The 26,961-nt window shown below is 41.4% G+C and overlaps 2 protein-coding genes across 2 annotated transcripts in view; one reads left to right on the forward strand and one right to left on the reverse strand.

Moving 5' to 3' along the window:
- LOC143011107 (ras-specific guanine nucleotide-releasing factor RalGPS1) overlaps positions 1–18,744 on the reverse strand; it is a 37,616-nt gene extending 18,872 nt beyond the window's left edge. Inside the window, exons 1-8 of the mRNA XM_076163817.1 lie at positions 18,443–18,744; positions 15,042–15,168; positions 14,181–14,285; positions 13,652–13,702; positions 12,499–12,582; positions 12,070–12,159; positions 10,123–10,215; positions 9,061–9,187 (exon numbers count right to left, since the gene is read on the reverse strand). Of these exons, the coding sequence (XP_076019932.1) occupies positions 9,061–9,187; positions 10,123–10,215; positions 12,070–12,159; positions 12,499–12,582; positions 13,652–13,702; positions 14,181–14,285; positions 15,042–15,098 (607 nt within the window). The 5' untranslated portion in view covers positions 15,099–15,168; positions 18,443–18,744. The remainder of the gene's footprint in view (positions 1–9,060; positions 9,188–10,122; positions 10,216–12,069; positions 12,160–12,498; positions 12,583–13,651; positions 13,703–14,180; positions 14,286–15,041; positions 15,169–18,442) is intronic.
- angptl2a (angiopoietin-like 2a) lies at positions 1,105–9,042 on the forward strand. Its single transcript, XM_076163818.1, has 5 exons — positions 1,105–1,376; positions 4,167–5,078; positions 5,507–5,700; positions 6,456–6,726; positions 7,430–9,042. The coding sequence occupies exons 2-5, from the start codon at positions 4,202–4,204 to the stop codon at positions 7,627–7,629; spliced, it is 1,542 nt and encodes a 513-aa protein (XP_076019933.1). The 5' UTR covers positions 1,105–1,376; positions 4,167–4,201; the 3' UTR covers positions 7,630–9,042.
- Positions 18,745–26,961: the final 8,217 nt, after the last annotated feature.

Genomic DNA, 26,961 nt, shown 5'->3' on the forward strand with positions numbered 1-26,961 from the left:
ACCACACCGTTATCTGCATGTTAGACCTGTATAGAAATAGATCTGCATCAAAATCTGTATTGTGATGATCATTCTGACAGATATATGGCCGATAGTTTGCACGATTATTAGAGAACTCCCAAATGCTCTCTGGAAATAATGATAGACACAATGTTTGATTCCCAGTAATAGTTCATTGAGTTTGTTTCACCACATTCCTACAAAGTCAGTTGGATTCCAACTGTTAGATGGGGTGATTCCTCATCAGGATCAGTAGCATGAAACCCCCACCCCACCCTCGCCTGGTACATTCCCCACTTGAAAAGAAATGACACCATGGCAAAAAGGACAGTAAAGTGTGGATTCCACCGTCTACTAAACAATACAACAGGGAAGTGCAATTCCAAAGGAAAGGGAAGTGGAACAATCAGCAAGATTTCCATGGCAAAATGTGTTCAACAGTTCTGACAATTCCTGTCATATAGACCCAACTTGTAAAACTTAACCAATGAAGAATTTGCCAAGGAAACAGTGTTGAATACCCTCACCCTGTATTCTTTACATTTCAGCATTTGTGGCCATCTAAACATTCCACAATAGCCTCAATAGTCTCTACGAAAAGCTTAATCATGACAAAGGTTTCCTCCTCCATTCAAAAGTGAGGAATCTTTCTCTTGACTTCACATCTACAGCTTTGGCTAGAAGTTATACATACATACAGACTAACTTTAGATTCAAACCTAGACTTGAGTAATTTGGCTACCAAGAAACAGATGCAGGTTTAAACTTAACGTCCATGGCGGTGGAAATAACAAATGGAATTGACCCGTCTTCCCTCTGTGGAGCTTCTGGACTTGGTGCTTATGCTGCACGCTGCAAACCTATGACCTCAGCCTTCTGACATGTGACTGGTCAGCTCACAACACAGCAGCTGAGCAGAGGGGGCGCTGGTAGAGTTGGAGTACAGGAGAGGAAGAACCTGAGGTCTGCAGGGGACCAGGGTTAATGTGGGGGGACTGGGGCCATCTAAAGCCTACTGCTCACTCTGGTGAGGAGGAGGAGGGGAAGGGGGTGGGGCCATGGTTCCATTACTTCAAGCAACAGTAAGCAGAGCGAGGCAGAGTTTGAGGGAGGGACTATACTGTGGACAAACTGCAAACAACATCAATGAACTTGAAATGAAAATCTTTGGACATTTGCAGTTGCTCCTTGACTGGACACTTCACCTGCTTAGGGGCCAATAAAAAGATCTTCCTCTGCAAAGCTGTGAGGATAGTGTGTTTCCCTTCTTATCCACAGAGGATTCATTTGACCACAATTATGGACAATGAAAGAAGGGATCAGGAATGATTTTGATTGGTGAGGGATACAGAAGGAAAAGAAACAGACACGTGGCGGTGAGTGGAACAAATTTTGCGATCAAACACACAACTTTCATGATGTGGACACAGGTGACATCATACAAATGCAAACTGTTGTAGAACCCAACTATGACTATGAAACATATTCTAATGTAGCAGTTAATTCATTCTAAACTCCTTGATTTACTTAAATGTATATGGATGTGGGTGATGGAAGGGGTTTTTCTGGTTGTTGCAGTTGTAGTGGACATTGTGTTACTAGAAGTTTAGAGTTGTGAATGGAAATGTGCTGCTAATTGTTAAACAGGAAGGTTTGAAGCCAGCCTCAACCGGAGTGTTCGAAATTAAAGATGTCAAGATTGCCAGGTTACATGTATGCAGAAGGATTTTATTCTCATGGCCAGAAGCAGAAAATAAGATCAAATTGATTTTATGACCTGCTGTTTAACTGCAATGCACCACAAATCAAAATCTGAAACAAAATCTTGTGTCAGGACTGAAGCACAGAGCTGAGCATGAAAACAGAAACACAGACACAGACCAAACTACCATACAGACGAACAGACTTCAACGGACAAAGTCTCTCTTAGATTTTCCTTCTACCTATACTTAAACCAGATCTGCAGAATGAATGATCAGGTATAACACCCACCCCCTCTGTGGTTTGAAGCACCAAAAGCCTGGCATGCCTTTGTGGCTAGACGCCTCATGTGTGTTTGCGGCTCCGAGCCATCAGCAACTGTCCCTGCTGCTTCATGCTGTGTGTGCAGGTGTGAGGGCGAGCATGAATGACTGACACCAACACACAGAAAATGCTTTTGAGGGGTGGGTGGGAGGGGTACGTTGATGGCTTTAGCTGCTGTGGATTGTTTTTAGGAAATAAATTCACTGCATGGTCAGATGCAGTATATGTTACATATATGTATGAGTCTGGCAGCACCTTTTATGTTTGGCTGACATCGTGATGATGAAAGAGATGGGGACAGTTGAGAGCAGGCAATGACATGCGCGTAAGTGTGTCTCACGCACATATTCTCAATGTGTGTGTGAGATTGAGGGCGTTACTGAGTGAAAGACAGAGTAAGAGGGGGAGAGAGAGAGAGCGAGAGCGAGAGAGAGAGAGAGAGAGACTACATACTACATGGCTCTAACCAATCCATCTGAGGAACAGAGCAGAAGCTATGAGGCCATGAACAGACTAACACAGACCATTCTAGAACAAAAGTTATATTCTTTCATCGTTCACCTGTATGAGAGATAAAAGATGTGTATAGTTTTTAATCCTGCAATTCACTTTCAGAGTTGCAGTTAACCAACAAGCACACTGTCCTGGCAGGGAGGAATCAGGAATTGGCTTAACAACATGTAATGATGTAGTAACGGACGTCTCCAACACAATATTATTTGTGGAGACTCCTCTCAGAGTTTGTGTTGCTCAACATTCCAATCTTCTGATAACATGTTTTCCCATGATAACAAAAGAAAAAGGGTTTCCTTTTTTTTTTTTCCTTTCCTTTTTGATAAAGCTTATAGTTAGGGCCAGGCCTGCCTTGGCTCAGCCCCTAGTTATGCTGCTGTAGGCCTAGACTGCTGGGGGGACATCCCATGATGCACTGCGCTCCTCTCTCCTCCTCTTCTCTCTATCTGTGCTATCCATGTCATTGCATCATTACTCCATTTCACTAACTTCCCCTCTTCCACCGAGTTTTCTGTTGATAATAATAATAGAAGTGACCACTAGATGGCAACCTAAATATTTGTTTCAAACTCCTGTACTGTAGATTTAGACTGATTGCTTGGTTGATGTTGTACACAAAGTGGCTACACAAAAAAACTTACTGTCACATGACAAAACCACCAGTTTAACATTTATTTATTCTCTTTTAGAAAAAGATGAAGACACTTTTCAAGTCAACAATGAGTCTGAGTCTCTCTCTCTCTCTCTCTCTCTCTCTCTCTTTTGCCCCTGTTGCCAAGTGCTTGCTCATGGGGGAATGTCGGGTTTCTTTAAATGCTCTCTATGTAAAGTGCCTTGAGATAACATTTGTTGTGATTTGGCACCATGTAAATAAAATTGGATTGCATTGAAAAATGTAATGAACCATCAATTTTGACATGACCTAAAATGTACCTTTAATTGTTGCCGAATTTCCGACTTCAATATTATTATATATCTCCTCAGTGAAGCAAGGCAGCCTGTGAGGAAACTTGTGTGCTCCATTGCCTTACATACACACACAGACAGTATGGTCTTAAAGGCATGCAGCAGCTGATACTTATTAGCGCTACGTAATCAAATTGTACAAATTATGGCTGTGCTCATTTACATAATCAGTGTTAGTGCACGCTTTGCAAAATAGAACAGTGGCAACGCAAAATTGAAGAGACCTGGGAGTCATTTTGTGGTTTTTGTGGAGTTTAGTAAATAACCTAAAAGCTTGATAATTTCTTCAGTGTGTGAATCTTTGTAAGTACAAACATAACTATGGATTCTTTAATGCCATGATGGTGTAGTTGTGGTAGCAGGACTGTGAAACAAAACAATAAATTACAATAAATGCAACAATACCTTTTAGTGATGAGATTAAAATAATTTGCAAATAGTTTAAGGAGGCTATGAAGCTTGCGGTGGTGAAGTGTAAATAAGGTTAATACCTTTGGCTCATTCTTATGTTGATTAGGAACTTACTATACAGAAAATTCACTGCCTGGTAATTTCAGAAAATATAAAACATACATGCAATGTTGTGTTTTATGTTTTCTATATTCTATGTGTTTAAAAAGTTAATGATGTACTGATCCTCTTTCATTTGTTTTTTCTTGTAGAAAACATTGTGGAAAAGGTGCCAAGAGACAGAGCCATGATTTTGCCTGTGCTGGTTCTGCTGGGGCTCCTGTTGGTCTCAACCCCGGAACCTTCTCTGCAGGGAGAGACGCAGGAAATGGACAGCAGTGATGATATCCTGGAAAAGGAGTTCATCTACACACCGCGTCAAAAACGTGCTACGGCAGACGACCCAGTAACCTCCAACGCCGACAAATGCTCTTACACCTTTATCGTCCCTCAGCAGAAAAACAACGGGGCCATCTGTGTGAACTCCAAGGAGCCCGAGGCCCTGCTGGAGAACCGGGTGAACAAGCAAGAACTGGAGCTGCTCAACGGTGAGCTGCAAAAGCAAAGACTGCAGATTGAGGCACTGCAGCAGCTGGTTGAGGTTGACGGGGGCTTGGTCAACGAAGTCAAGTTATTGCGGAAAGAGAGCCGCAACATGAACTCCCGCGTAACACAGCTCTACATGCAGCTGCTGCATGAGATTATCCGCAAACGGGACAATGCTTTAGAAGTGTCGCAGCTAGAGACTCGTGTTCTCAACCACACGAGTCAAATGGGACGACTTTCTGCACGCTACCTTGATCTGGAGCATAAGTACCAGCATCTCTCAGACCTTGCAAGCAACCAGAGCACTTTGCTCCTGCAGCTGGAGGAGCACTGCAAGAGGGGCGGGTACAGCACAGAGCGTGAAAGGCCGCGCTCTGCCCGTCAACCGCCACCAGCCATTCCTCAGTCTCCTCTACCGAAGCCTGCAGTGACTTCTGGGAACTATAAACCCTATCAGCCACCAAGTAATGGCCACCACACCAACAGCCATGTCAATGAGATACAAAATGACCAGAATTCTAAAGCATTACCTCCTCCACTACCCACAGTGCTGAGTGGAACACACAGCCTGGCATCAGGTAAATGAATACACACAACTGGCTTAATCAATTAACAGTTTTCTCAGTTTTAACTGGAAGCCGTTTGTCATATTTGGCAAGTATAACACAAATCGAGTGTGTGTGTTTGGTGTTGTGCAGGGTACAACAAGGATAATTGTTGACATTTGATTTGCCCCTGATGAGAACATAACCACATCATCATAACCAATCTCATTAGCGGATGAAATCATGGGACAAAGTCATTAATCAAAGTGGCAGTAATAATGTTGTTAAGGGAAAATGACATCATGCAACCGTGTTCCCTCATTCATAAACGCCTTTATAAACGCCTGATTCCAGGACTTTTTAGCATTTGTCCTGAAGGAGGCTTTACCACAGGATTTCCCCCATTGCATTGTCGGGGAATCTATTTACAGAACACGATGTCTGATCTCTGTCCTCTGCAGGTCCGTACAGGGACTGTCTGCAGGCTATGGAGGACGGTCAGACCAACAGCGGCATGTTCCTCATCAAACCAGACGACAGCAATCGTCTCATGCAGGTTTGGTGTGACCAGAGACACGACCCCGGCGGCTGGACCGTCATTCAGAGGCGTCAGGACGGCGCCGTCAATTTTTTCAGGAACTGGGACACGTACAAGGTAATGATGCTGAGCTAAGTTGGAAATAAAACAAACCCTGACACAAAGCCTTCCAGGTCATTCTGAGAAATGCAATATCCAATGACATCACCGGCGGTGTCCGATTTTGGAAATGACAGGTTTAGAGACACTATTTATAGAATTACCCACAGACAGGTGTACATGGACATTTCAGTTTGAACTAAAATCATCATTCAATGCTGATCTAATGTAACATTACACATTTCTTTGCTGCAATCAAAATGCAAACTGTTTTACAATTCAGTACAATGATGGAGGGCATGGCTTTGCTGTTCTTCACTTTATCCCATCATTCTCTCTCATTTATTAAGTTATCAGGAGTCAGGAGTCAGTTTTGACTTGATGCGACTTAAATAGTTTCCTCCAAAGAAATGATTAGTTAATCTATAATCCGGGGGTGGGGAACCTTTTTCCTATCGCGGGCCATTTTGAAGATGAACCATAATAGTAGCACAGTATTAACCAAGTGGTACTCTAAGCCAGTTACACACTGACGTTAAGCAGGGAGGAAGACTCCCTGATTTGTGTGTGTGTTCTTTAATGGAAACCAGAGAGAGACAGGCACAGTGAGCTCTGCGAAACACAACTGACATCATACCAGTGTCTCACACATGCTTGTTGTTGTCACAGGTTTTTCTATTTAATCTCAAACTGTAATGGAAATTCTTAATCAACCATAAATTATAGCAGAACAACATTGTTACTGACAAATTAATGTTTTCACTCTATTACAGCAAGGCTTTGGAAACATTGACGGTGAATACTGGTTAGGCCTGGAGAATATCTACTGGCTGACTAACCAGGGGACGTACAAGCTGCTGGTTACGCTGGAAGACTGGTCCGGACGCAAGACCTACGCAGACTACGCCAGCTTCCGCGTCGAATCTGAGGCTAACTTCTATACACTGCGGGTGGGCCAGTATCATGGCAACGCTGGGGACTCTCTGACCTGGCACAACGGCAAAAAGTTTACAACACTGGACAGAGACCATGATGTTTATACAGGTGAGTGGAAAGCACCACAACGGATTTTCTCTGTAGGTCAAGCTACATATTAGGCCATTACTATTACATAAATAGTGCAATTGTTTCAGCGTAAAAGGAGTAATAGTGTAGTTTGGATGTAATTCACTCAGAAACACCTTCAGTATACTGAGGTTTTGACCTTGGGGATGGTTGCCTGCGTTATGGGCAATTTGAAGTTGCAACTGGAAACATGTGTAATGGAAAACACAAGACTAAAAACCAGCTAAATGTTTTCAAGGTTGTTTGAGGTTGATTTTGTCGCAAGTTGATAAAAACAATTGCAAAACTGTAATGGAAACAGACTTTGTGACCTAGTGGTTAAAGAGTGTGTGTGTTTGATTTGTTGTGTTTTGTGTGGACTGAAGAAGAGACTACAATTTGTCTGAATCTAATCAGAGAAAAGGTTACAGCTGTACTAGACGGAAAACAACAACGAAGGCAAAAGCAAGAATTTATGAAATGTTGCAAGAGGATCTGCATGACGTTTTTTCTCTTCTCATTGGGAAGAACAAAGTAACTGTGCAGTGGAGATGGAATATGAAATCAAATCTTTTGACGCAATGGAAGAAATATTGCGCCCTGAAGTTTCTTTCCTCCCTTTTAAGTAATGTTGACTAAGTGTAATTGCTGTAAGAGTTCTTGTTTTGTGGCCTTTCATCGATTTTATTCTCCATTTCTCCAGGTAACTGTGCCCATTACCAGAAAGGAGGATGGTGGTATAACGCCTGTGCTCACTCCAACCTGAATGGCGTTTGGTACAGAGGCGGGCATTACCGCAGCCGATACCAGGACGGGGTCTACTGGGCAGAGTTCAGGGGCGGGGCTTATTCTCTGAAGAAAGTGACCATGATGATACGGCCCAGTGCAAACACCTTCCATTAACACTCAGCTCATCACAGGGATTTGGTTTCTACAGCATGACAACAGACTGACTTTTTAACTTTGCTGTTACTATTGTTTATGAATATGTTAATATAATTATGATTTCTCCTATAGATAGAGATTTTAGTAACCTTGTTGGACTCATATTTTGCAGAATATTCCAGTATATAATTTCAGTATTCAAAGTTTAGTGCAATGGCGACTCAATCAGCAGTGTAGAGTAAAATTCAGCTGTGTATTTATTATGGTTGATCAGTGAAGGGCTCAGTTATTGCATAATCACTGATATAGACGGCAGTGAATGCGAAGGGTTAACTCTCACGTTATCCTATTGGGACTCCCTGCCAATGCTAATATTTATATATTTCTATGATACGGCCATGGATAAAATCAACAATGATGTCATTTTCTGTCAACAGAACATTCCTTTCCATGGGTTCTGTAACTCATTTCACAGTATTGGTGCTAATCCTTAGAGGCCAATGGTGATATCACTATGGCAACAGAAAAGGAGAATATGCTGTGTGGTTTCACAGTAAACCATCACCTCGAATATTATCACTACAGCCATTGATTCCAAATAATAACACAGACAAATACACAAAACCCGGGCACAAAGTGTTATAAGGGAGATAATTAGTCTAAATATCATAATAGATGAAAGTAGTTAAAGGATATGTCATGGTATAAACATGAATATTTCGAGCAGCAGTAAGGAATTACACCCACATTAGCAGACACACCCTGATGTAGGTGTGGCTTTCTGGTGTGAGAGGATACACCCACTCAGGAAAGATTCATCCAAATCAACACACACACACACACACACACACACACACACACACACACACACACACACACACACACACACACACACACACACACACACACACACACACACACACACACACACACACACACACACACACACACACACACACACACACACACACACACACACACACACACACACACACACACACACACACACACAGCTGGCACTCCCACATTAGACGTTGCACAAACCACATGTCTCACACATGTGTTTAATAAGAATGGAAGTTCAAATCTAACTGTTGTTTTTCCATGTAGAAAGATTAATAGCCTCGCTGAAAAAAGGTTTGCCTGAATTCAGTAAGTCCCATTAAATCTGATCAAAGCTTGCTGATCTGTTCCAAAGATCAGCACACTGATAGCAACGTGCATCAGGTCTGGTTGAAAGTAGGAACAGCATACCTTGTCAAAACCAAGACAGTCTTGAACGAATAAAAATATAAACCTTGATTTCTCTTTTGGCTCGTCTTTTGTTCTACCTCTTCTTCTACCTGAAGATACTGATGTACCGACACCATCCAAATATGGAGGAAAGCTTTTGCAGACAGCTTCAGATTTTAAGCCATGACGGAAGAAGATAAATACAGGGGGACTCACCGAGGTATGGAATACATGGGACCATCTTCAGGGTGCGGATGTATTCTCTCATGCAAGTGTAGTTATCCTCCTTGGATGTCAGATAGTTGAGCTTCTCAAATGTTGCTTTGTCTTTCCGACTGATTAGCTGAAATAGAAAAGATAGGGTATGTTTGGTTTCTCTTTATCTGCAGCCAATAGCTCCTCAATATCAATAAAACGGAAAAGCTAATCTCAGGCCCTAAGGAGCAGGGATGACATTTCAGAACACTAACCTGTCCAATATTCATTAACAGTGAAAAACTTCACATTCAATGCAGACCTGACCTTCAGTGACCACATCAATAACGTTACTAAGGGTGCATAGTTTAATCTGGGTAATATAGTGAGGATTAGACCATTCCTCAACAGGAAGTGAACAGTCTCTGTAGTGCAGGAGAGTGATGAGGTCGCCTTAATATAGTTTAGTCTGAGGCACATCTTAGCCTTAGTTGCTCAGTGGCAGTGCGAGTGTAGACCAGAGGAGTGAGCACAACAGCTGACTTTCTCTTTGTCTTACTTTCCTCTCCTTCTCGTTCTGGCCTCTTACTGTCTTCTATCACTTGGTGTACCTCCTCTTCCTCCTCCTGTGCACCGACTAAGCCTCTCTCCAGTCAGACCGGCTGCTTTCCAGTTCTCCTGGCTGCTGTGCCGCCTCTGCTCCAGAAGGCTCCCCAACCTAAAGAGGTCCTGGCATCCTGCCACTGGTGTTCAAGGAGAGGGAATCTTTCTGTGAAGAGGTTTCTTCCTTTTCCTTATACGCTAAGGTTATTGGGAGTTTTTCCTCGTCTTCCCAGAGAGCTCTGGGCTGGGTCGGGAACCATCTGCTGTTGTGGGCCTGTAAATCCCTTTGAGACCCTGTATGCGTCAGTAAAACACCCCCAAGTGCGCCTCTCGTCCCACTGCAGTGGAAGGCGAGTCACAAAGAAGCAGAATCCACCGCAAGAAAATCACACTGCAGAGGCAGACTGCACCTGCAATTCCTCTAGAACCTTTTTCAGAAATCTTGCTAACAAGCAGAAGGATGAACGTGTGATGTCTTACCGCCCAGGTTTTGCTCAGCCTGAAGATGGGAGCGCTCTGCAGAGCCGATACCACAGACACCAACGAATGAAGGTTGTTTAATTCCAACAGTTTCTGAAAACAGACATATTTTATGATGAGGTCATGGTTTTTCTCAACATTTTCTCCTTCATCAAAAAAAAACAAAAACATTTTCATGTCAAACCAGTGAACTCTTGCTCAATAGAAAAACAGAAGTATTCATTCTGCCTCCACACAGGGCATTCTATTTGAACTGAATCTCAAACAGTCTTTATATTATTCTGTATGTGTATTTGATTGCTGCATCTCATTAAAAATGTTTTTAACTAGCACTTGCAGCTGGGCCTCAGACAACAAAGATCCAAAATAACAAAGCACACTTTAATATAATACACTACATGCATTTGAAGATCAAGAAGCAAAGACATATTGTGATTCTGTGGAAATATAGCCCTGAATCTGGCATGGAAGGAACTCTGCTTTTGTAACAATAGTCACTGCTAGGTGACTTTACACATTCCTACATTAAATACACTGGGCTGTGTTTGACTTATAAATGCATTGGTAGTCCTCTGCTCTCATCTTGTCCTGCACAGACTCAAGAGGCACCAAAGCATGAACCCATCATCATCAGTCCTCCTTCATGTTTTACAGCAGGGACACGGTCCTCTTCCTTCAAAGTTTCAGTGGAATTTCATTATGCGGCATAATGTGCCACCACCAGCAAGTAAGCATTTACCAAAATGTTGTCAAACTACACTCCTCCTTCGTCCTTTAGCCAAGGAGTCCATTTGAATTCAGACAGGGACGGATGGTGCATGTAAATGTGCAGTACAAAAGTCTGCTTCAGCTATCTCTACAATTATTTACTGCACTTCCAAAGAAGATTAATACAATTGTCTAGGAGATTTCTTTCCAGGAGAGTCTTTGTAGAAAAAGTAAGACCAGTAATGTTCTCTGCGAATGATAGATGCATGAATGGATGACAAAAGATCCTTCCTGGACTTATGGTGCATTATTGGAATCAATTGCAAAGGTACCAATACACAGAGGAACGCGGAACTAGTCTGGATTAGGATAAAGAAGGAAAGAATTATCAATTAATTAATTATTTACAATAATCAGTGGCCTTGCAAAGCAATGATGTCACGCAAGTCCACTCATTAACAAACTCTTGTTGCTACTTTTCACCGACTGGATGGTAAGACAAAAGAACACTTTTCCATTACTCCTTATTCTGGAATGATGCATGCGGAGCTCCTGATGGGTTATTGGGGTTTCTGGCAGACAGCCACAAAACAAAACTGCAAACTTCCATTGTTAAAAACAGCTGTTGGCAGCGTACCTTGATCTCTGATTGATCTCTCCAAATTGATGTTTGATTCTGTTTTTATATTAAATTAACAATGCAAATATCATATTATCATTAATAATTCCCATGTTGTATCCAAGTGTTGAGATTCACAGATTTGCATTGTCGCACTGGCAGAAGCTCCAAAGATTGGCAGCCGGTTCAGATGTGCTGCTGTAAGTCACCTGGGGTGACGCTTGAAGAGTGAAGATGTTTCATTTCTCTTAAATCATCGTTCATCTGTCCACATGTTTTCCTTTAGCTTTTAGTGGGTGGAAATAAAGACTCAAGAGAGAAAAATGTGGAAACAAAGTGCTTCAGAATGCAGCTACAGTGGAATTTACGTCCACCAATAGTGGCGACACAACCTCCTTTCATTTCAGCGGGTACTAATTATTATGTAATTATTGATTCATCTTGTGACTTAGACTTGTGACAATGTGTTGTAAAGAGAATAACAGGAAGATTAACAAGATACTATAAAATAATGTTAATTTCAAAATACAATGGAACTTCTATTGTTCTATTGACTATTCTATTCTAAGAAGAAGACATCCTTTTGATATGTGTACAAAATTAATCATCTGTTTACTCACCTTTGCTATTTTAACAAAATGACCGAGGATTTCTGCTCTGATTTTCAGGGTGTGGGCAGTTAGAATTTCCCTGACCAACCAGAAGCTCACCTGAAACATGCAAACACACAAGAGGGTTAAAAAAAAAAAGGTCTCAACAGTCTGTTTTATAATGCTTAACTTAAATTTCACAAATCAGTGGCAGCTACCAACTCGTTTCCTCCTAACAGGTGTGTTTTTACAGATCTAACATGGCACCCAAGGAGCTGTTAGGGGAGGAAACCGGGGTTCTGGACTAGGCCTTGAGTTAGACATGAGGTTTTTTCATGGACCTCTTACTCAAATTGCTATCAATCATGAGTGAGGACAATTTGCTTGCCAAGAACAAAATCCAGGAAAAATCCCTACACCTCGATGTTGAAGCGTTAGGAGACTGTATGACACACATACCTGGTTGAACCTCCGTGTGAACGCGACCACATTGGGGGCCAAACTGTGCTTCTCCTTCCCGTTCCATCCACAGCTGGCCAGCTCCTGTCAACCAATCAAATCAGGTTTGAACAGTTGTAAACAGGAGTGAGGAAATTATGATTATGATGAAGAGTTGGAAATAACAGACATTAAAGTTTGGTTTCTATTTGTACTTGTATTTGTATTTTCATATTCTATACTAAGTGGAGAGCAGCGACATCATCACTGCAGCTGGGTGTAAAGAGTTCACGCTCGTCTCACGGAGTGCTCTTAGAGAAACTGGGTCGTACACAGAAGGGTGCGTCCAGGTGGTTTCCTCCCCGTTGTAACCAGTAAGCTGATTATCATGCTGTGATGGATTGTTCAGAGTTGGCTGGCGTTTGTAAACATTAACCTTATCTACTACCTACCAACTTGATTTTAGATTAGAAGTCAGAAATTGTAACGCACACAGGAAAATAATGGCTGCTCTCTGCATATGCTTTGTGTTTGCTTGCAATGTAAATCTATTTCAATTTTGTGAATAAACATAAAAAAAAAGGAAAACTTTGTAAAAACTTTGTAACTTTTGCCAACAAAATCACTGATTATGCTGCGGAATTTTTTTTCTCCATAAATCAAAGTTTTTACCCTTTCTAGAAAAAAATTCAGGAAATTTCCGCAGCATAATCAGTGATTTTGTTGGCAAAAATGGCAAAAGTCCTGGGGAAAGTGAAAGACCCTTGTTGTTCTGTGCACTGGGCAGAACGCCGCGTGCCTGAGAGGCCTTCAGCTTCATTTATCGGTCATCAGTTCAGGCACTATGGCCAGTTTGGGTTCAACTGAGAGGCAACAGCTGTGAAGGCCATCACAGCAGCACGTGGAGCGTTTGAGAAGGAGAACAAAGTGGATTCACTCATGCTGCAGGATCTCCCATGACACAAGTAAATCATAGACAATATGAGACAAAAAGGAAAGACGATCTAAAAGACATTTTGCTGTTTCAAGGTTCCTGAGTTTGATAAAGCAACAAATCCCTTTATAGATTATAGATCATTCACTCTTCTTTTTAATTCTGGTCATTTCAGAATATAACGTGATTGTGGAGGAAGAGAAACAGGTCCATTTTCACACTGTCAGATCCCTCTCTTACCTCTGGTTGTATGGCTTTGAACACCGGTGCGTCCATTAGGGTGATTTGGCTCTGAAACACATCAATCATAATGACCTATCAGTATGCAATGAGTATGACTGATTGTGATACACCAGTCGTAGATGTGGTACCTCAAAGCCTTACTCGAGAAAAATAGAGATATCTCATTAAAAAACGAACAATGACAGTTGTGTGATGGCTGCAGATGGGTACAAAGGCATTGTGGGTAACGACAGAGTCACAAGCTGCTTGTTCTCACAAGCAGCTGGGGATCAATTTCCTGCACTGCACCATAGATGGCGTCCTCACAAGCCATCCTGCTGCATGCAGTGCATACTGAAGATGGTTCAGAATGTATTAAGAGCTCAGTTTGAAGTCTGCATACATGTCTGTTGTCTAGCATATAAGACGTTTGCTAGGAGGACAATAAACATCTTGAATGTTCCCAAATTTTGGTCTGTGAGGGCAAAATGTGGCCACCAAACAGATGATTTCCTACCCTGGTGGAAATCCAGAGTAACATACTCACAGCAAACTCCTCCGGTGTCACCTTCAGTACATCAAAGACCACAGCATCGTAGCTCTTAGCATATTCCACACACGGCCCGTCCAGAGAGTCAGAGCTGCTGCTGGCCTGCACACACAGACACAGAGCATCAGCTGTAGACAGACGGACACTCAGCCAGACAGTTACACTGTTTGTGCCACGATGAGTGGAGACCCGACACCTCTCAGAAGAGTTGTCTGTTGTGGTTTTTCCTGTCATGAACTTGTGTACTGCCATGCACACAAAAAGCACCTGAACATTAATTCTCAGTAAGGAAACTAAAAGCCAGAGGAGGAATCTGTTTGTTGACCCCCTGATCTTGTGCACCCAGAGTGTCAGCTATACACACACACACACACACACACACACAATGTCCTGACTGAAGTCTGGACTTAAGGTCACCAGTGCAGAGTTCGTCCTGGATCTGAAGTTGGGCAACAGCTTTTGTTGCCACATGACAACAAGCTCTCAAAAACAGTAAACAAAGGCCATGTGTTTTTTAATCTAAGTGCTTTTAAGCCAGCAAATAAACGATGTCGGCCTCATAAATGTGTGTGTATGCGTCATGCACAATACGTTACATCTGCGGATGGTTTGCTGATTGAGGATAGCCGATGGACAGCAGAGGCTTATTATCTATTATTGTTTATTGACACCATGGTGCTACAAGTGGCTGTTTCCATACTCCATATTGCTCCAAATCTGCATCACCTCAAGGGGATAAAGGCTTAAATGTCAATGACACTGTAGCGTTATAGCAATAGTCAGAATGTTAGAATGACAGCACCACCCGGAGGTCAGTTTAGGTACTGAACCACTGAGGAGTGTGACTGTGTGACTTACCTCTGAGGTGAATGAGTTGATGCTTGTGCCATCTGAGAGCCCGTTCCTGCGATACATGCTCACAGAGGGACAGCAGGGATGCACAGCTCAGGGCGTCGGAATGAAACACATAACCTCTTGTCCATGTCTGGGGTCAAAGGGCACAAAACAGATAACATATTCAGTATTATTATTATTCTAAAACTCAGATGATGCATTTTAACCAGAGGAGCACAGGAGGAAAAGAAAGAAGATGCAGCTCAAAGTCCAGCCTGGGGTTGTCACGGCAACAGTTTAGCAGTTGATACCATTAGCGCAGTGGTTCCCAAACTTTTTCTTTCGCGCCCCCCTTTCGCTTTAGATGTTATACCAGTTGTGCCATCAGTGTCCAGAGCATCAATCACACCTGTGCGTCGTCTCTAACGCTCCTGAATCAAGGTTGGGCTGTTATAAATGTAAGCTCCTTTTTGCAGCGTCAACACACAACTATATTATCCTTTAGATTAAATATGAAACGTTCCCAAACAGCCCAGGATTTTAGCTGCTTCTGTCTCCATCGCTCCTTTATTTTCTGCCATACTGCTGAATCTTGGTTTCTTTCTTTGTTGTTTAATGGTTGGCACGCCGACGCCAAAGCCAACTTTATACTACCACCAACTGGAGCCACATAACTGAATAATTGATTACATGCATTTTGAATTTTGTTTATGGAATAGTTGATTAGGATTGTGACAGCCCCTTAATGCAACAACATCTAATTTATACATGTACAGTTGGAACTAGAGCTCAGCCAGAGCTAAGTGATAAACAGCTCTAGTGGAAGAGACAATAGATGCCTGCAGTATGATACAATATGATATGATTTAAATGACTTTATTGTCCTCTTAAGGAAACTTGTGTTGGCCTCACAGTACTGCTGATCCATAGCACAAACAGTGTAAACACCACACACAAAGTTAAACATTACACGTCCCATTTGGAAGAAAATACTTATAAGCAAAGGTAATGGAACCAAAAAAGAAGTAGGTCAAGCCCAAAACATTTCAAACACACACATGCACCACATGACCATAGACAGGTGCACCCAGTAACCCAGGAGACGGCCTAGTAGACAGCCTAGTTTAATGACTGCAGGCCTGTGTAATTTTAAAGATTTTAAACGTATTACACTCTCTGATATTACTTAGTGAGGAATTCCTCATTCCTGCAGTCCAAATTGAAGAAGACACAAGGGTATTGGTAATATTGGACATATACACAAACGCATAATCAATCAACAAGGACCACAATTAGGTCAAGCGTTCTTCTGTTGTTCTTCATTCATCATTCCTATTGTCCATCTTGCAGTGATGTGTCCAACAAATGAATGAATATAAAACATTCTCCACTCTGCACATCCAGTCAGCTGAATGAAGCAGAGGCCAGGGCCAGTTTACAGTGTGTGGTGCAGAATGAGCCATGAGGCGCTGCCAAAGAGCAGACCTTGTTTTATGATGGTTTTGGTTTATGTGCACCCTCCAGATGTGCTCAGTCTGCCCTCCAGAGGCAACACTGACGGGCGTTGGCCCACACACACACACTCAATTTCTTGCTGATCGGAGAACTTCCAAAATCAACAAAAAAGGCAGAATATGCTGAGAGGAAGACGAGCAAAGAAGATGTGAGAGGCTTTCATGCAGTTTGCCTTTAAGTTATTTCATTTTTATCACATTTTCTTGGCCAATATTCCCAAGAGTAGTAAATTTTGCTAGCAGTTGAATTTATAGGAGGTTGCTGCTGCGTGACTGTTACTGCTGGAACGTGTTTCTAGCCTTCACATGAGCAGCATCACTGCTGCAGGGCAGGACAGATACAGTGTGCTGAACATCAAGTTGGCCACACAGCTCAGGCAGTGTGGAAAACCACATAACGTATCTATCTATCCATCTATCTATCTATAAAGGTACATATGTCTACATGGACAGTCTAAACATGACGTCATTAAAGAAAATGAAAATTCTCAAGACAATCAAAAGCAGCATAATAAATAAAGAAAGAAAGAAACTAATTATAAACAAGTTTGTCACACTTCACATAACTGAGGTGCCAATCAACAGACATCTGCCACCACCCTGAGCTTGGTAACCAGCATGGGCTCCACCTATGGACTCTGCCTGGTGGTGGCTGAAGCTGCATGAAGCAGCGGCCCAGACACCACCAGTTATTTGGATGTGTGTGCTGTTTTTGTATGTACAAGCTGAAGTCATGGTCAAAGACACAGCACAGAGGCAGAGAGATATCAGGCCCACAGCCACAAAAACTAAGCCTATCTCCTCCTTTGTCTCGTATGTCAGCCGCAGCAGCATCCAGCAAGTCAGAGAACAGATGCAGTCCATTTCCTCGATGCTGGATTAGGGCCGTTGAGATGCCTTTTACTGGAATTATACTTATAAAATGTCACAGTTAATTCATCCACACATTTTTTGAAAGTGTAAGAAAAACGCCTTGGGGTTTCCAGGAAAAGAGTGAATTGACTCGTTATTTATGAGTCTGGCAACAACGTTCTATATTGCCCCAGAAACCCCCCATGGGAGGCATGCTTGTGGCCAGCCTGCTTGCTCTGCCTGTGTGTGTGTGAGAGAGACATTCTGTCATCAAGAAACTACACTACATTCAGTTTAACACCCACTGGAAATGACTTACAGTACATTGATGGAGGTTTTCCCCCACCCGGCCTTGCATCCACAGCAAAATCACATCAGCAAAATCAGCATTGCAGGTAACTTCAAAACAAGCAGAGTGTGTGTTTCATGTCTATGTTGGGTAAACACACTACAAGATAACATCACCAAAAGCCCAAATGCTCACCAACAGAGCCAGTGGCCTGAGACACTAACAGAACCTATAGTGACTTAACCAGAGATGCATCATCTGCCTCGGCTCACTTCAGTATTTATATTATTATTATTATTATTAATAATAGAAACTATTACTCAGTATGTGTTATTACCTTTGTGTAGTATTTTATTGTTATTACCCTTAAAAGAATACTTATCAAATTAATTGCTAATTAATTTACTTACACACACACACACACACACACACACACACACACACACAGACACACACACACACACACACTGAAGAGAACAGGCGTTACACGTGAACTAACAGGGGTCATGCTGGGAGTAGCTCTGTGTGTGTGTTATGTGTATGTGTATGTGTGTGTGTGTGTGTGTGCGCGCGCGTCAGTCGTGGATGTATTCATTCATTCCACGCAGGAGGCTGCAGCTTCCCGCAGAGCGTCTGCTGTCCCTCAGTGTGTGTGTGTGTGTGTGTGTGTGTGTGTGTGTGTGTGTGTGTGTGTGTGTGTTTAGCAGTGGACAGGCCCGCCGCCGTCTACACACATCTCACTGCCCTACCAACAAACATACGAGTCTTACCTCTCCTCGGTCCACGGCCCTCGATCCACAGTCCACAGTCCACAGTCCCTCACCTCTGCCGCTGGTGGCTTCACTAAATCCAGCTCACATTAAAATGAATCCCGGCTGATTAACGCCAGCAGAAGGGGAGGTGGGGGGTTTCTCCTCCTCTGAACCTAACATGAAGCCGAGGTGCCCGCGTCTGATCCGCAGTATCCACGCGCCGGCGCGGAACACATGAGACAGAATCAAACAAACATGGCAGTGATGTACCGAATCCTGCTTACTGAGGAAAAGGAAGAAAAAAGAATAAACAGCGACAGCAGGAAGTGACAGGTAGGCGAACTGATGGTGACTGACAGGTGCATCGCCTAATCATCAACACGCATCCGCATAGAGCCCCGCCTTTACCGAAAATAAGCCAATCAGGGAATAACTCCGGGCAAACGTCCTTCAGACGCAGGTGCATGCTGCATTCAAAATCTCTTTCGAAAATCCGACATCTTAAAATCTCAGTCTGTTTATTAAAATCAAAGTGACTGGGCCAAATCAGCGTTAAGGAAGTCGACATGAACACCGTCTATATTGTTTTTTGGAGATAAATATGAGCATATTTTTTGGATGCCCGTCCCTTGTGCTTGAAGAGAGAGATTTGTTTTAGCAATAAGTATTTTAATAAAAATATGCCACGTGTGGTAAACGCTACGAACGTAAGGATTTTAATTCAAGCAACATTCCAGTATTTCTCCGGTATTTTTCAGACCCAGTGACATTCTTGGGACAGCGCCGAATCCATAAACGTATTAAGTAAGTTTAATAGGAACGTATCCACACGACAGGGCTAACCTCAAAGACAGGAGAGTGCTCTCTAGTGGACAGACTTTAGCATTGCACATACACCTAAAGAACACAGCTCTTTGAGGATCAGAATGACCAAATACAAGTTATCTATCCTTTATGCCTTATGTGTTGTTGTTTGTTTTTTTTAACTTTTCTTGATTTTTCACCATTTCACCTCATTGTTATTGTGAAATTACACAGCAGGGACAAGTTAAGCCTTCATTTGTATCTTAATCTTGCTTTCTGTCATAGCTTCAAAGACCAAAAAGTGTGCTGGGGGAATCAAGGTCAAAAGTAATCATGATCATGACTGTTGGCTGACTGATTATCATCCTGACCTCTAACCTTCACTTGTTATAATTCTGCAAATTTGCCAGGATGTGGAAAAATCACCCCAAAAATCTGAGCAAATCAACTCCCACGTCAATATTATCCTTTTTTTACTGGTCTGTCAAAAACAAACAAAGCAGCTTGTGCATACTGCTGCTGTTCTAACACGAACAGGATAAACACATTACACCTATTTCCACTCTCGATGGTCTGGCACCATTGTTCATATCTGCATGTCTAACTAAAAACAAAAATCATTCAGTGCCAAAATTTGAGAGGTGCCAGTTAAAGAATCTAACAGGAGAGTGGAGTGTGCTTTTTATCGTTATGCTCAAAAATTATAGAACACCCTTCTGCTGAAAATTCAAGAGGCACAGTCAATTGGCACTTTGAAGACCCGGCTTAAAACACATTTGTTTAGACAAGATTCTCTTTTCCCAGCCTCTCACATAATGAACGAAAGCCCAGCAGAGGCTTTGATTTTTAATAAGCATCAGAAAATTTGGCAGGTCCACTAAGACACTGGTTTGTTTTTACAGGGCAGCTATTGAGAGTGTTCTCACCAGCAGCTGCCCAGTATGGTTTGGCCACATAACCCAGCAGGACAAGACACAACTTAAAAGGATTGTGAGAGAATTCATCCAGTATCACAGGCACTGCACTGCCACATGCAGAATGAATCCAACTACTATCTAAGATGTCAGCCATCCTGCACATGAACATTTTGTATTTCTGTTGTCAGGGAAACACTATGGACACTATCTAACACATATAGTATTTAGAGTATTTAAAACAATTCGTAAAGTGTTTTAAACAGGGCCAAAGTGATTGATTGAAGTGATGATTCTGTATTTTTGGATCAAAGTGAATACGTGCAATCAGAAACTACTGGAGCATTGGATAGAATTATGACATTTAGCTGAGAATGGTTTAATTCCATATGTATGACATTATTATTGCACATAAATCTCTGAAGATCATCATAGTTTTTTGTAGTGGTTTCTACTTCTGCATACATGTTTTTAAAGAATATTTCTCAGTTGCTTCTCCTCAGTTCTCTCAATCAATCAATGGACCAAATGTGGAGCCTCTGAACAGTGTGACTTTCCTGAGATGGGATTTAAACCATCAGTTATTCGTTGTGTCCTATTTTCCTTATTTGCAAAGTAAGAGTCAGCCCAATACATTTAAATCATGAGTAACTTGTAGTTGGAAAAGCTTTATTTTGAAAGTAGCTTTGCTCAGACTAACCACCCACCACCTGGACCTCCACACTGCACTATGCAATAAATCCTGCAGTTGCATATAAACATCATGTTTCAATAACACATAGCTTGAAATTATTTTTAAACAGACCTGTCATTTGTCTCATATGTCACAATTAGTTTCTGCTCAAAATTTGTACCTGGTTGCTTAGGAACATACAAATCCATAATTTCAGCTCACATGCTGGTGACAAACATCTTTCAGACTTACCTGAAACATTGTGGGTCACTAAAGGACAAAGCTCTTTACACTGCTGGTGTTCCAACAAGTTGTTAATGTAGCTGCAGACAGGTGTCAGCCATCTTGAATGTTTATGGCACCGCGCTGGTCCCTGTATGCTGCGCTGTCATCAGGGACCTGCTGTTATTAATGTATAATGTCTGGTAATGGAAGCTTTGGTTTCAGGGCTAAAATTATTCCATATACTTTCAAATGATGTCAGCAGAGCAAAAGCAAGAACTCCTTATAAAACAATAAACAGATCAGTGTCAGAAATGGGGGAGAGAGCTCATTTTACAGGCTGCAGAAGGGCACAGGGGCCCCGTGCACTGACAGAGCAGGGAGCTCTGCTGATTGGCCGCCAGCTGGACCCGCCAGTATTGGCCTCATTGTTTAGTAAAGCACAGCAGGAACAGCAGGATTGCCTTTATAAAACTGCATCCACTATGAAACCAAAGGTATAAAGGAGTTCATTTAATCTGAGAAAACTTGGAAAATGTTTTGTAGTGAATAAATAAGACAATCAACCGAAAAGCGCGTTGGCGATCCCACTGACTGAGAACACTCTGCTTGTCCAGTTTGGCAGTTTTGGAGAGTTCAAGATATGGCGACCATCCAAACACCTCACTTACTATGTAACATGTTCCCATATTATTTTGATGATTGAGGTATTGATTATCTCTGGTGGATTAGAACAGGCTGATGAACTTGGAGTGTTACAGGAGGCTGACGTTCCCATTTTAGTCAGACAGTCAGACAGAGAGAGTAAATCAAGACATATAGGTAAATATAACATGCGAGTCCTGAGTCAGGAGAGGTTGCCATGACAACAACTTAGTTATTAATAAGTGTGAGCTGCTCATCCTCAAATGCTGCAATGCTCTTTGAACATACATTTCACTTAAACTCACTCTTTTCCATACAGAATCACATTTGATACACTATGTGCCGCTCATATCTCCATTTCTTTTCACATAAGCACAAGTGTCTGTTTTTGTCTCTCTTCATTTCTTCTTCTCTTTTATAATTTTCTTAATAAGAAAAGTCTAAGACACAAATTTTAAATGGCGTAAAATGCAGTACCTTACCACTAGGTGGCAGAAGTGTTTTTGCAAGATGCCGGTTATCTTCAGTGTAACATGTGCACAGGCCAGGAAGCACAAATCAAAGCAGAAAAGATCAACTGATAACTTGCAACCAATGTGTTAACATAATCCTAAAAAATAGACAATACACACACATACACACCCACACCCACACCCACACATCCACACACACATACACACACAACCTTAGTGTGATTGCAGCAGCTACTCCATACTGTAGGAGTAGAGGGCTCTTGATTTGGTCATCTGGTTATCAGGTTTCCTTGGGTATTTCCTGCAATACGATTGTAATCATATCATGTAATCAACACATTGACACATTGGGACACATTGGGACATATTGAGCATCTTCAGCTATGATGTCATGTGATGTCATATGGGGCAAGGGACATGTGATGTCATTTGGGGTGTGATGTTGTGATGTCATGATGTCATATGGGATGTCGTGATGTCATGTGGGATGTCGATACATGTCATATGAGACATCTTAAGCTATTGGAACATCTTGAGCTGTGGGACTACTTATGTTTTAATGTATGAATGGAACTGTGTGTTGTTTATTTATTGTTATTTATTATTTATTATTTATTTATAGTTGTTTATTTATAGTTTATTGCTGTTATTGATCACTGTTCAAAGATTCAGGCACAGCACAAATGCATTTCGTTGTATCATCATATACAATGACAATAAAAGCTATTCTATTCTATTCTATTCTATTCTAATCAATGCAGTTGTTCAGTCGAATTTAGCCCATACACAGCAATTAAAGAAAAACAGAAGTGGTCTGAGAACAGATCCCTGGGGGATTCCTCATGTCATGTCAGATGCTTATACATGGTAGTCGCTCACCTCGTAGATGTTTGCCCTCTTCAGCTCCCAATTTACCTGCTGTCTCTGTATTTGTGTTTTTAGATTATGCTTGGATGTGTTTTAATAGTTATAGATTGGGTTTAATTCACCCATTGATATGTTTAAACACAATCAAATGAAGGAAATGAATCAATATGAGTCCAGACATGCTAACAAAAGCAGTATTCCTAGATCTATGTTGACCTACATTTACTGACTGGATTATTCTCAGTGTTCAAAGGGTACAATTCTAATAATTGACAATTGGATGACTTTCTATAAATAATTCATTGTAACACAAACTAATGTATCAACATAGGAATATGCAGTGAGGGAATCAATGACTGCTGCAATGGAGAGCACATGGTATGACATGTATTATCTCCATAAGGGGTCAGTATTGAGCTTTGGTAGGTTTGACATTAATTTGTTAATATCATATTTTGGCCAATTTCTGCCATAGAAATGTTATAGTTGGATTAGTTTTGTGTGTATGAATTCCTGAATAATAATATATACTTTACATTATGGTTACATCTTTTTTAAGCACTTGTTATGAACTTGGACTAAGCAGGAGAGGGAGAGGAGCAGATTGACTTCAGGAATCTGGAAGAATGTATGAATTGGGAGATATTCTGAAGGGGACGGCATCAGGAGGGGGCAGACAAGCAGGGGGATGTGAAGAACATACAGTGCAATGGTATGAGTGCTCTTGATCTTATTGAAATAATATGATGAAATCCCTTTGTCCCATATAAAAGTCTCTTTCCAAAAAGGCAAATTATTTGGGAGTCCTGATTATTCTTGACTGGTAAAATGTCTGCTAAGGTGGCATAAATACAGGTTTCTCGGCACAATGGAAGATGAGAGTAAAGTCCAATTCTGTGCCGAGATGAGTTGAAGTTTTCTAATGGCAAGGAGATAATGATAACATTCATGAGAGCTACGTCCCAGTCACCATTTGGTTTCTATTAGAATGATGTACAACAGACCCTGTACTCAAGTCAGTCAGAAAATGAAACCTTGACAGTTTTATTTGTTGTTAGTATATTCCATTATATAAAATTGGGTAATGTGTATTTTGTACACCACAAATATCAGGTCAAAATCATATTGTACTTTTGTAGAATAAAGCTACTTAGTACTTCCTTATGAAAAAGAAGAAATTCAATAATGACAATTAATAGAAAACATTTATTATTAGTAGTTAAATTCACTCCAACATCAAAGTTTGGCTTTAAAGAAATATCTACCTGTCACTGTGTTAGTTTGGATATACCCAAAAATGTGAACTACCCTCCGGCAGCCATTCATCAGTCTCACACAGAGTCTTTCTCCACACGAGGACAGGTATGGTGCTAATGTGACTGAGATCTGTGGAGGCTGGGATGTATTGTCTTCACTCAGGGTCAGCAGCCGACGGCGAGCTCCTTCAGACAGCAGAACTCTCCTCAGGGTGTTACGCAGCCTGAATGCGGTGTTCACTCACACCTGTGATGTCAGATCATCACAGTGATAAGCTGCAGAGAAAGGCAGTGATTGACTATCACACCTCCTCAGTGAACTGAGAGCTGAACCCTGAGGGACACCTGCCAGAGATACTTTCTGTCTCTCAAACGCACATGTGAGTGCCAAAGAATTTGGTATGTGTGAGGATTAGTGTTCCTGTAAATCTGCAGGGCAGTGACGAGCCGAGGTGTTTAATGGCACGGAGCACCTTTGCCCTGCATGTTTCTGTTCCAGAGTTTCCAGAGATTTGTGCCTCATAGACGCTTATAGTGCTCCAGACAGTCTGCACTGATGTGTTTGGATTCATATCAACTTCATCATGATTCTTCTACATTTCACAGAACGCCATCCATTCAAACAAAAGTTCAAAGATGGTTTAATACAGCAGAGGTTCTCTCTTACCTAATAGTGTGTGTGTATCCCCACGCTGTATCAGCCTCACTCTTTTCACCCAATCAGTGGTCATCAGTGCCCACACCTGTTCTCCATTTCCCCTAATCAGCCCTAAGAGTGTAAAACCAGACATTTTCATTTCGACTTTTCCCAGTTTGTCTTAGATGCTATTTCTCTCTGATTTTTCAATGGTGCTTGAACTTTTGTCAGTTTTTTAATGAATTGAAAAAAGTTAATTCAGTGTACAAGTTAATTAATAAGCAGAAGTGCAATATACAGCAACCTCTTGTAAAGTGCATAGTGTGTTTGTTATTGTGTGTGAGGGGCCGGAGTAAGAACTTTGTTATAGTCAGTGTGTTGATGATAGAAGTGTGCTAAGCCGTCAGTCACCTCAGCCTCTGACTCACCTGGAAATGTTTGTCAGTAACAGTAAAGACAAACGTTGTTGGGCAGCAGGTTCCGTCATGAAATCTGTCTCTCTCCGTTTCTTCCACCTGAGTAGATTCGAACCATGAAGCTGTCTGTCTGATTCTTTGTCTTTCTCTCATGTATACGGGTCATTTTTATTATCAATTGTTTGGCAAGGAGGTGGCTGTTTGTCTTTCATCCAGTCGCTTGACGGAGCGGAACAAATTGGCTTATTCCACTCATTTTCCTTCACTGCTGATACAAAGAGGAGGGGGGGATCTGTTGCATTGCGTGTGAATATTGTTGCCGCCTCACTTGAATTTTATGAAGCTGTAGATCAAATGAAGGTTCTGTTTGATAACCCAAATCTAACCCTGACATACGGCCTTTTTATGATGTAAGGACTCAGTTAAACAGCTGATTATGCTGAGGTTGTGTGTAGGGTTATATTTAAAACAAAAGTTGAAGTTTGTGAGAAAACAAACTGAAACCTTGTGACTTTCTTGAACTATTGAGTAACTTTAGTAAGGCTCGATACTGTGACGAGGACAAGTTGAGTGGAATGAATCCACCAATCATACATTTCAGATCAACTCGAAAAAGCAGACAAAAGTTTTGAAAAAACAATTTCTGGACGATTTAAAGAAGCAATTTCAAGAAAACTATTTCACCGAAAACAAGCAGAAATTATGTCCAAATTTCAAAAAACACAACCGCTAGCCATTTTGTGCACAAATGCTTTAATTAAATTCAATTTTAATTACTATAACATGAATGTTCAAAATAAAATTGAATTAAACTCCACTCCCTATATTATACATGACACACATCCATTATTGAGTATAACCCGTGTGTGTGTGTGTGTGTGTGTGTGTGTGTGTGTGTGTGTTGATAGAACATTTTCCCTCCCCTTCTTCACTTTGTGGCTCACTGAAATGATGTAAAATAAGTCAGAAACAGACACCCTGAAGTTATGATCATCAGTTAATGCCAAAGCAACAGCAATTAATCATCAAAACATGTTGTGATGTCATCATTTCATATGTGATGTCATGATGTCATATGGGATGTCACATGTCATAGGAGACATCTTGAGCTATTGGGACATCTTGAGCTGTGGGACTACTCATGTTCTAATGTATGAATGGAACTGTGTGTTAGTTGTTTATTTATAGTTTATTGCTGTTATTTATTACTGTTCAAAGATTCAGGCACAGCACAAATGCATTTTGTTGTATTATCATATACAATGACAATAAAAGCTATTCTATTCTATTCTATTCTATATATGACCTTTCCATGGAGGGCTAACTGGATCCTGGAGTCTTTGATATGTCTACCACCCAAACACCTAACTTAATATGTAACCTGTTCCCATATTATTATTTATTAATATCATTAATTTTTACTTTTCACTCATAATTACAGAGATCTGGACCAAGGTGACCATCTAACTGACTATGGCCTCGCCCTCAGGTATGTTTTTCAGCCATGCACAGCTGGGGAAAGAATAAGAAAAGTGCAGCAGGTTATCAAGCTGGATCTTAGTGTGTGTTAGAGATGGACTGATCTGTTCTCAGAGTGATGAAGGATCTGCCAGGTGTCTCCTCCGGCTAA

This window comes from Genypterus blacodes, unplaced genomic scaffold (assembly GCF_046128005.1).
Source record: "Genypterus blacodes isolate CSIRO-AG114 ecotype Tasmania unplaced genomic scaffold, CSIRO-AGI_Gbla_v1 ptg000133l_1, whole genome shotgun sequence".
NCBI classification, from domain to species: domain Eukaryota; kingdom Metazoa; phylum Chordata; class Actinopteri; order Ophidiiformes; family Ophidiidae; genus Genypterus; species Genypterus blacodes.

Coding starts and splice junctions, on each gene's coding strand:
- angptl2a (XM_076163818.1), top strand. CDS start 4,202: ATGATTTTGCCTGTGCTGGTTCTGCTGGGGCTCCTGTTGGTCTCAACC. Junction 5,079..5,506: donor AACACACAGCCTGGCATCAG/GTAAATGAATAC, acceptor TGTCCTCTGCAG/GTCCGTACAGGGACTGTCTG. Junction 6,727..7,429: donor AGACCATGATGTTTATACAG/GTGAGTGGAAAG, acceptor CCATTTCTCCAG/GTAACTGTGCCCATTACCAG.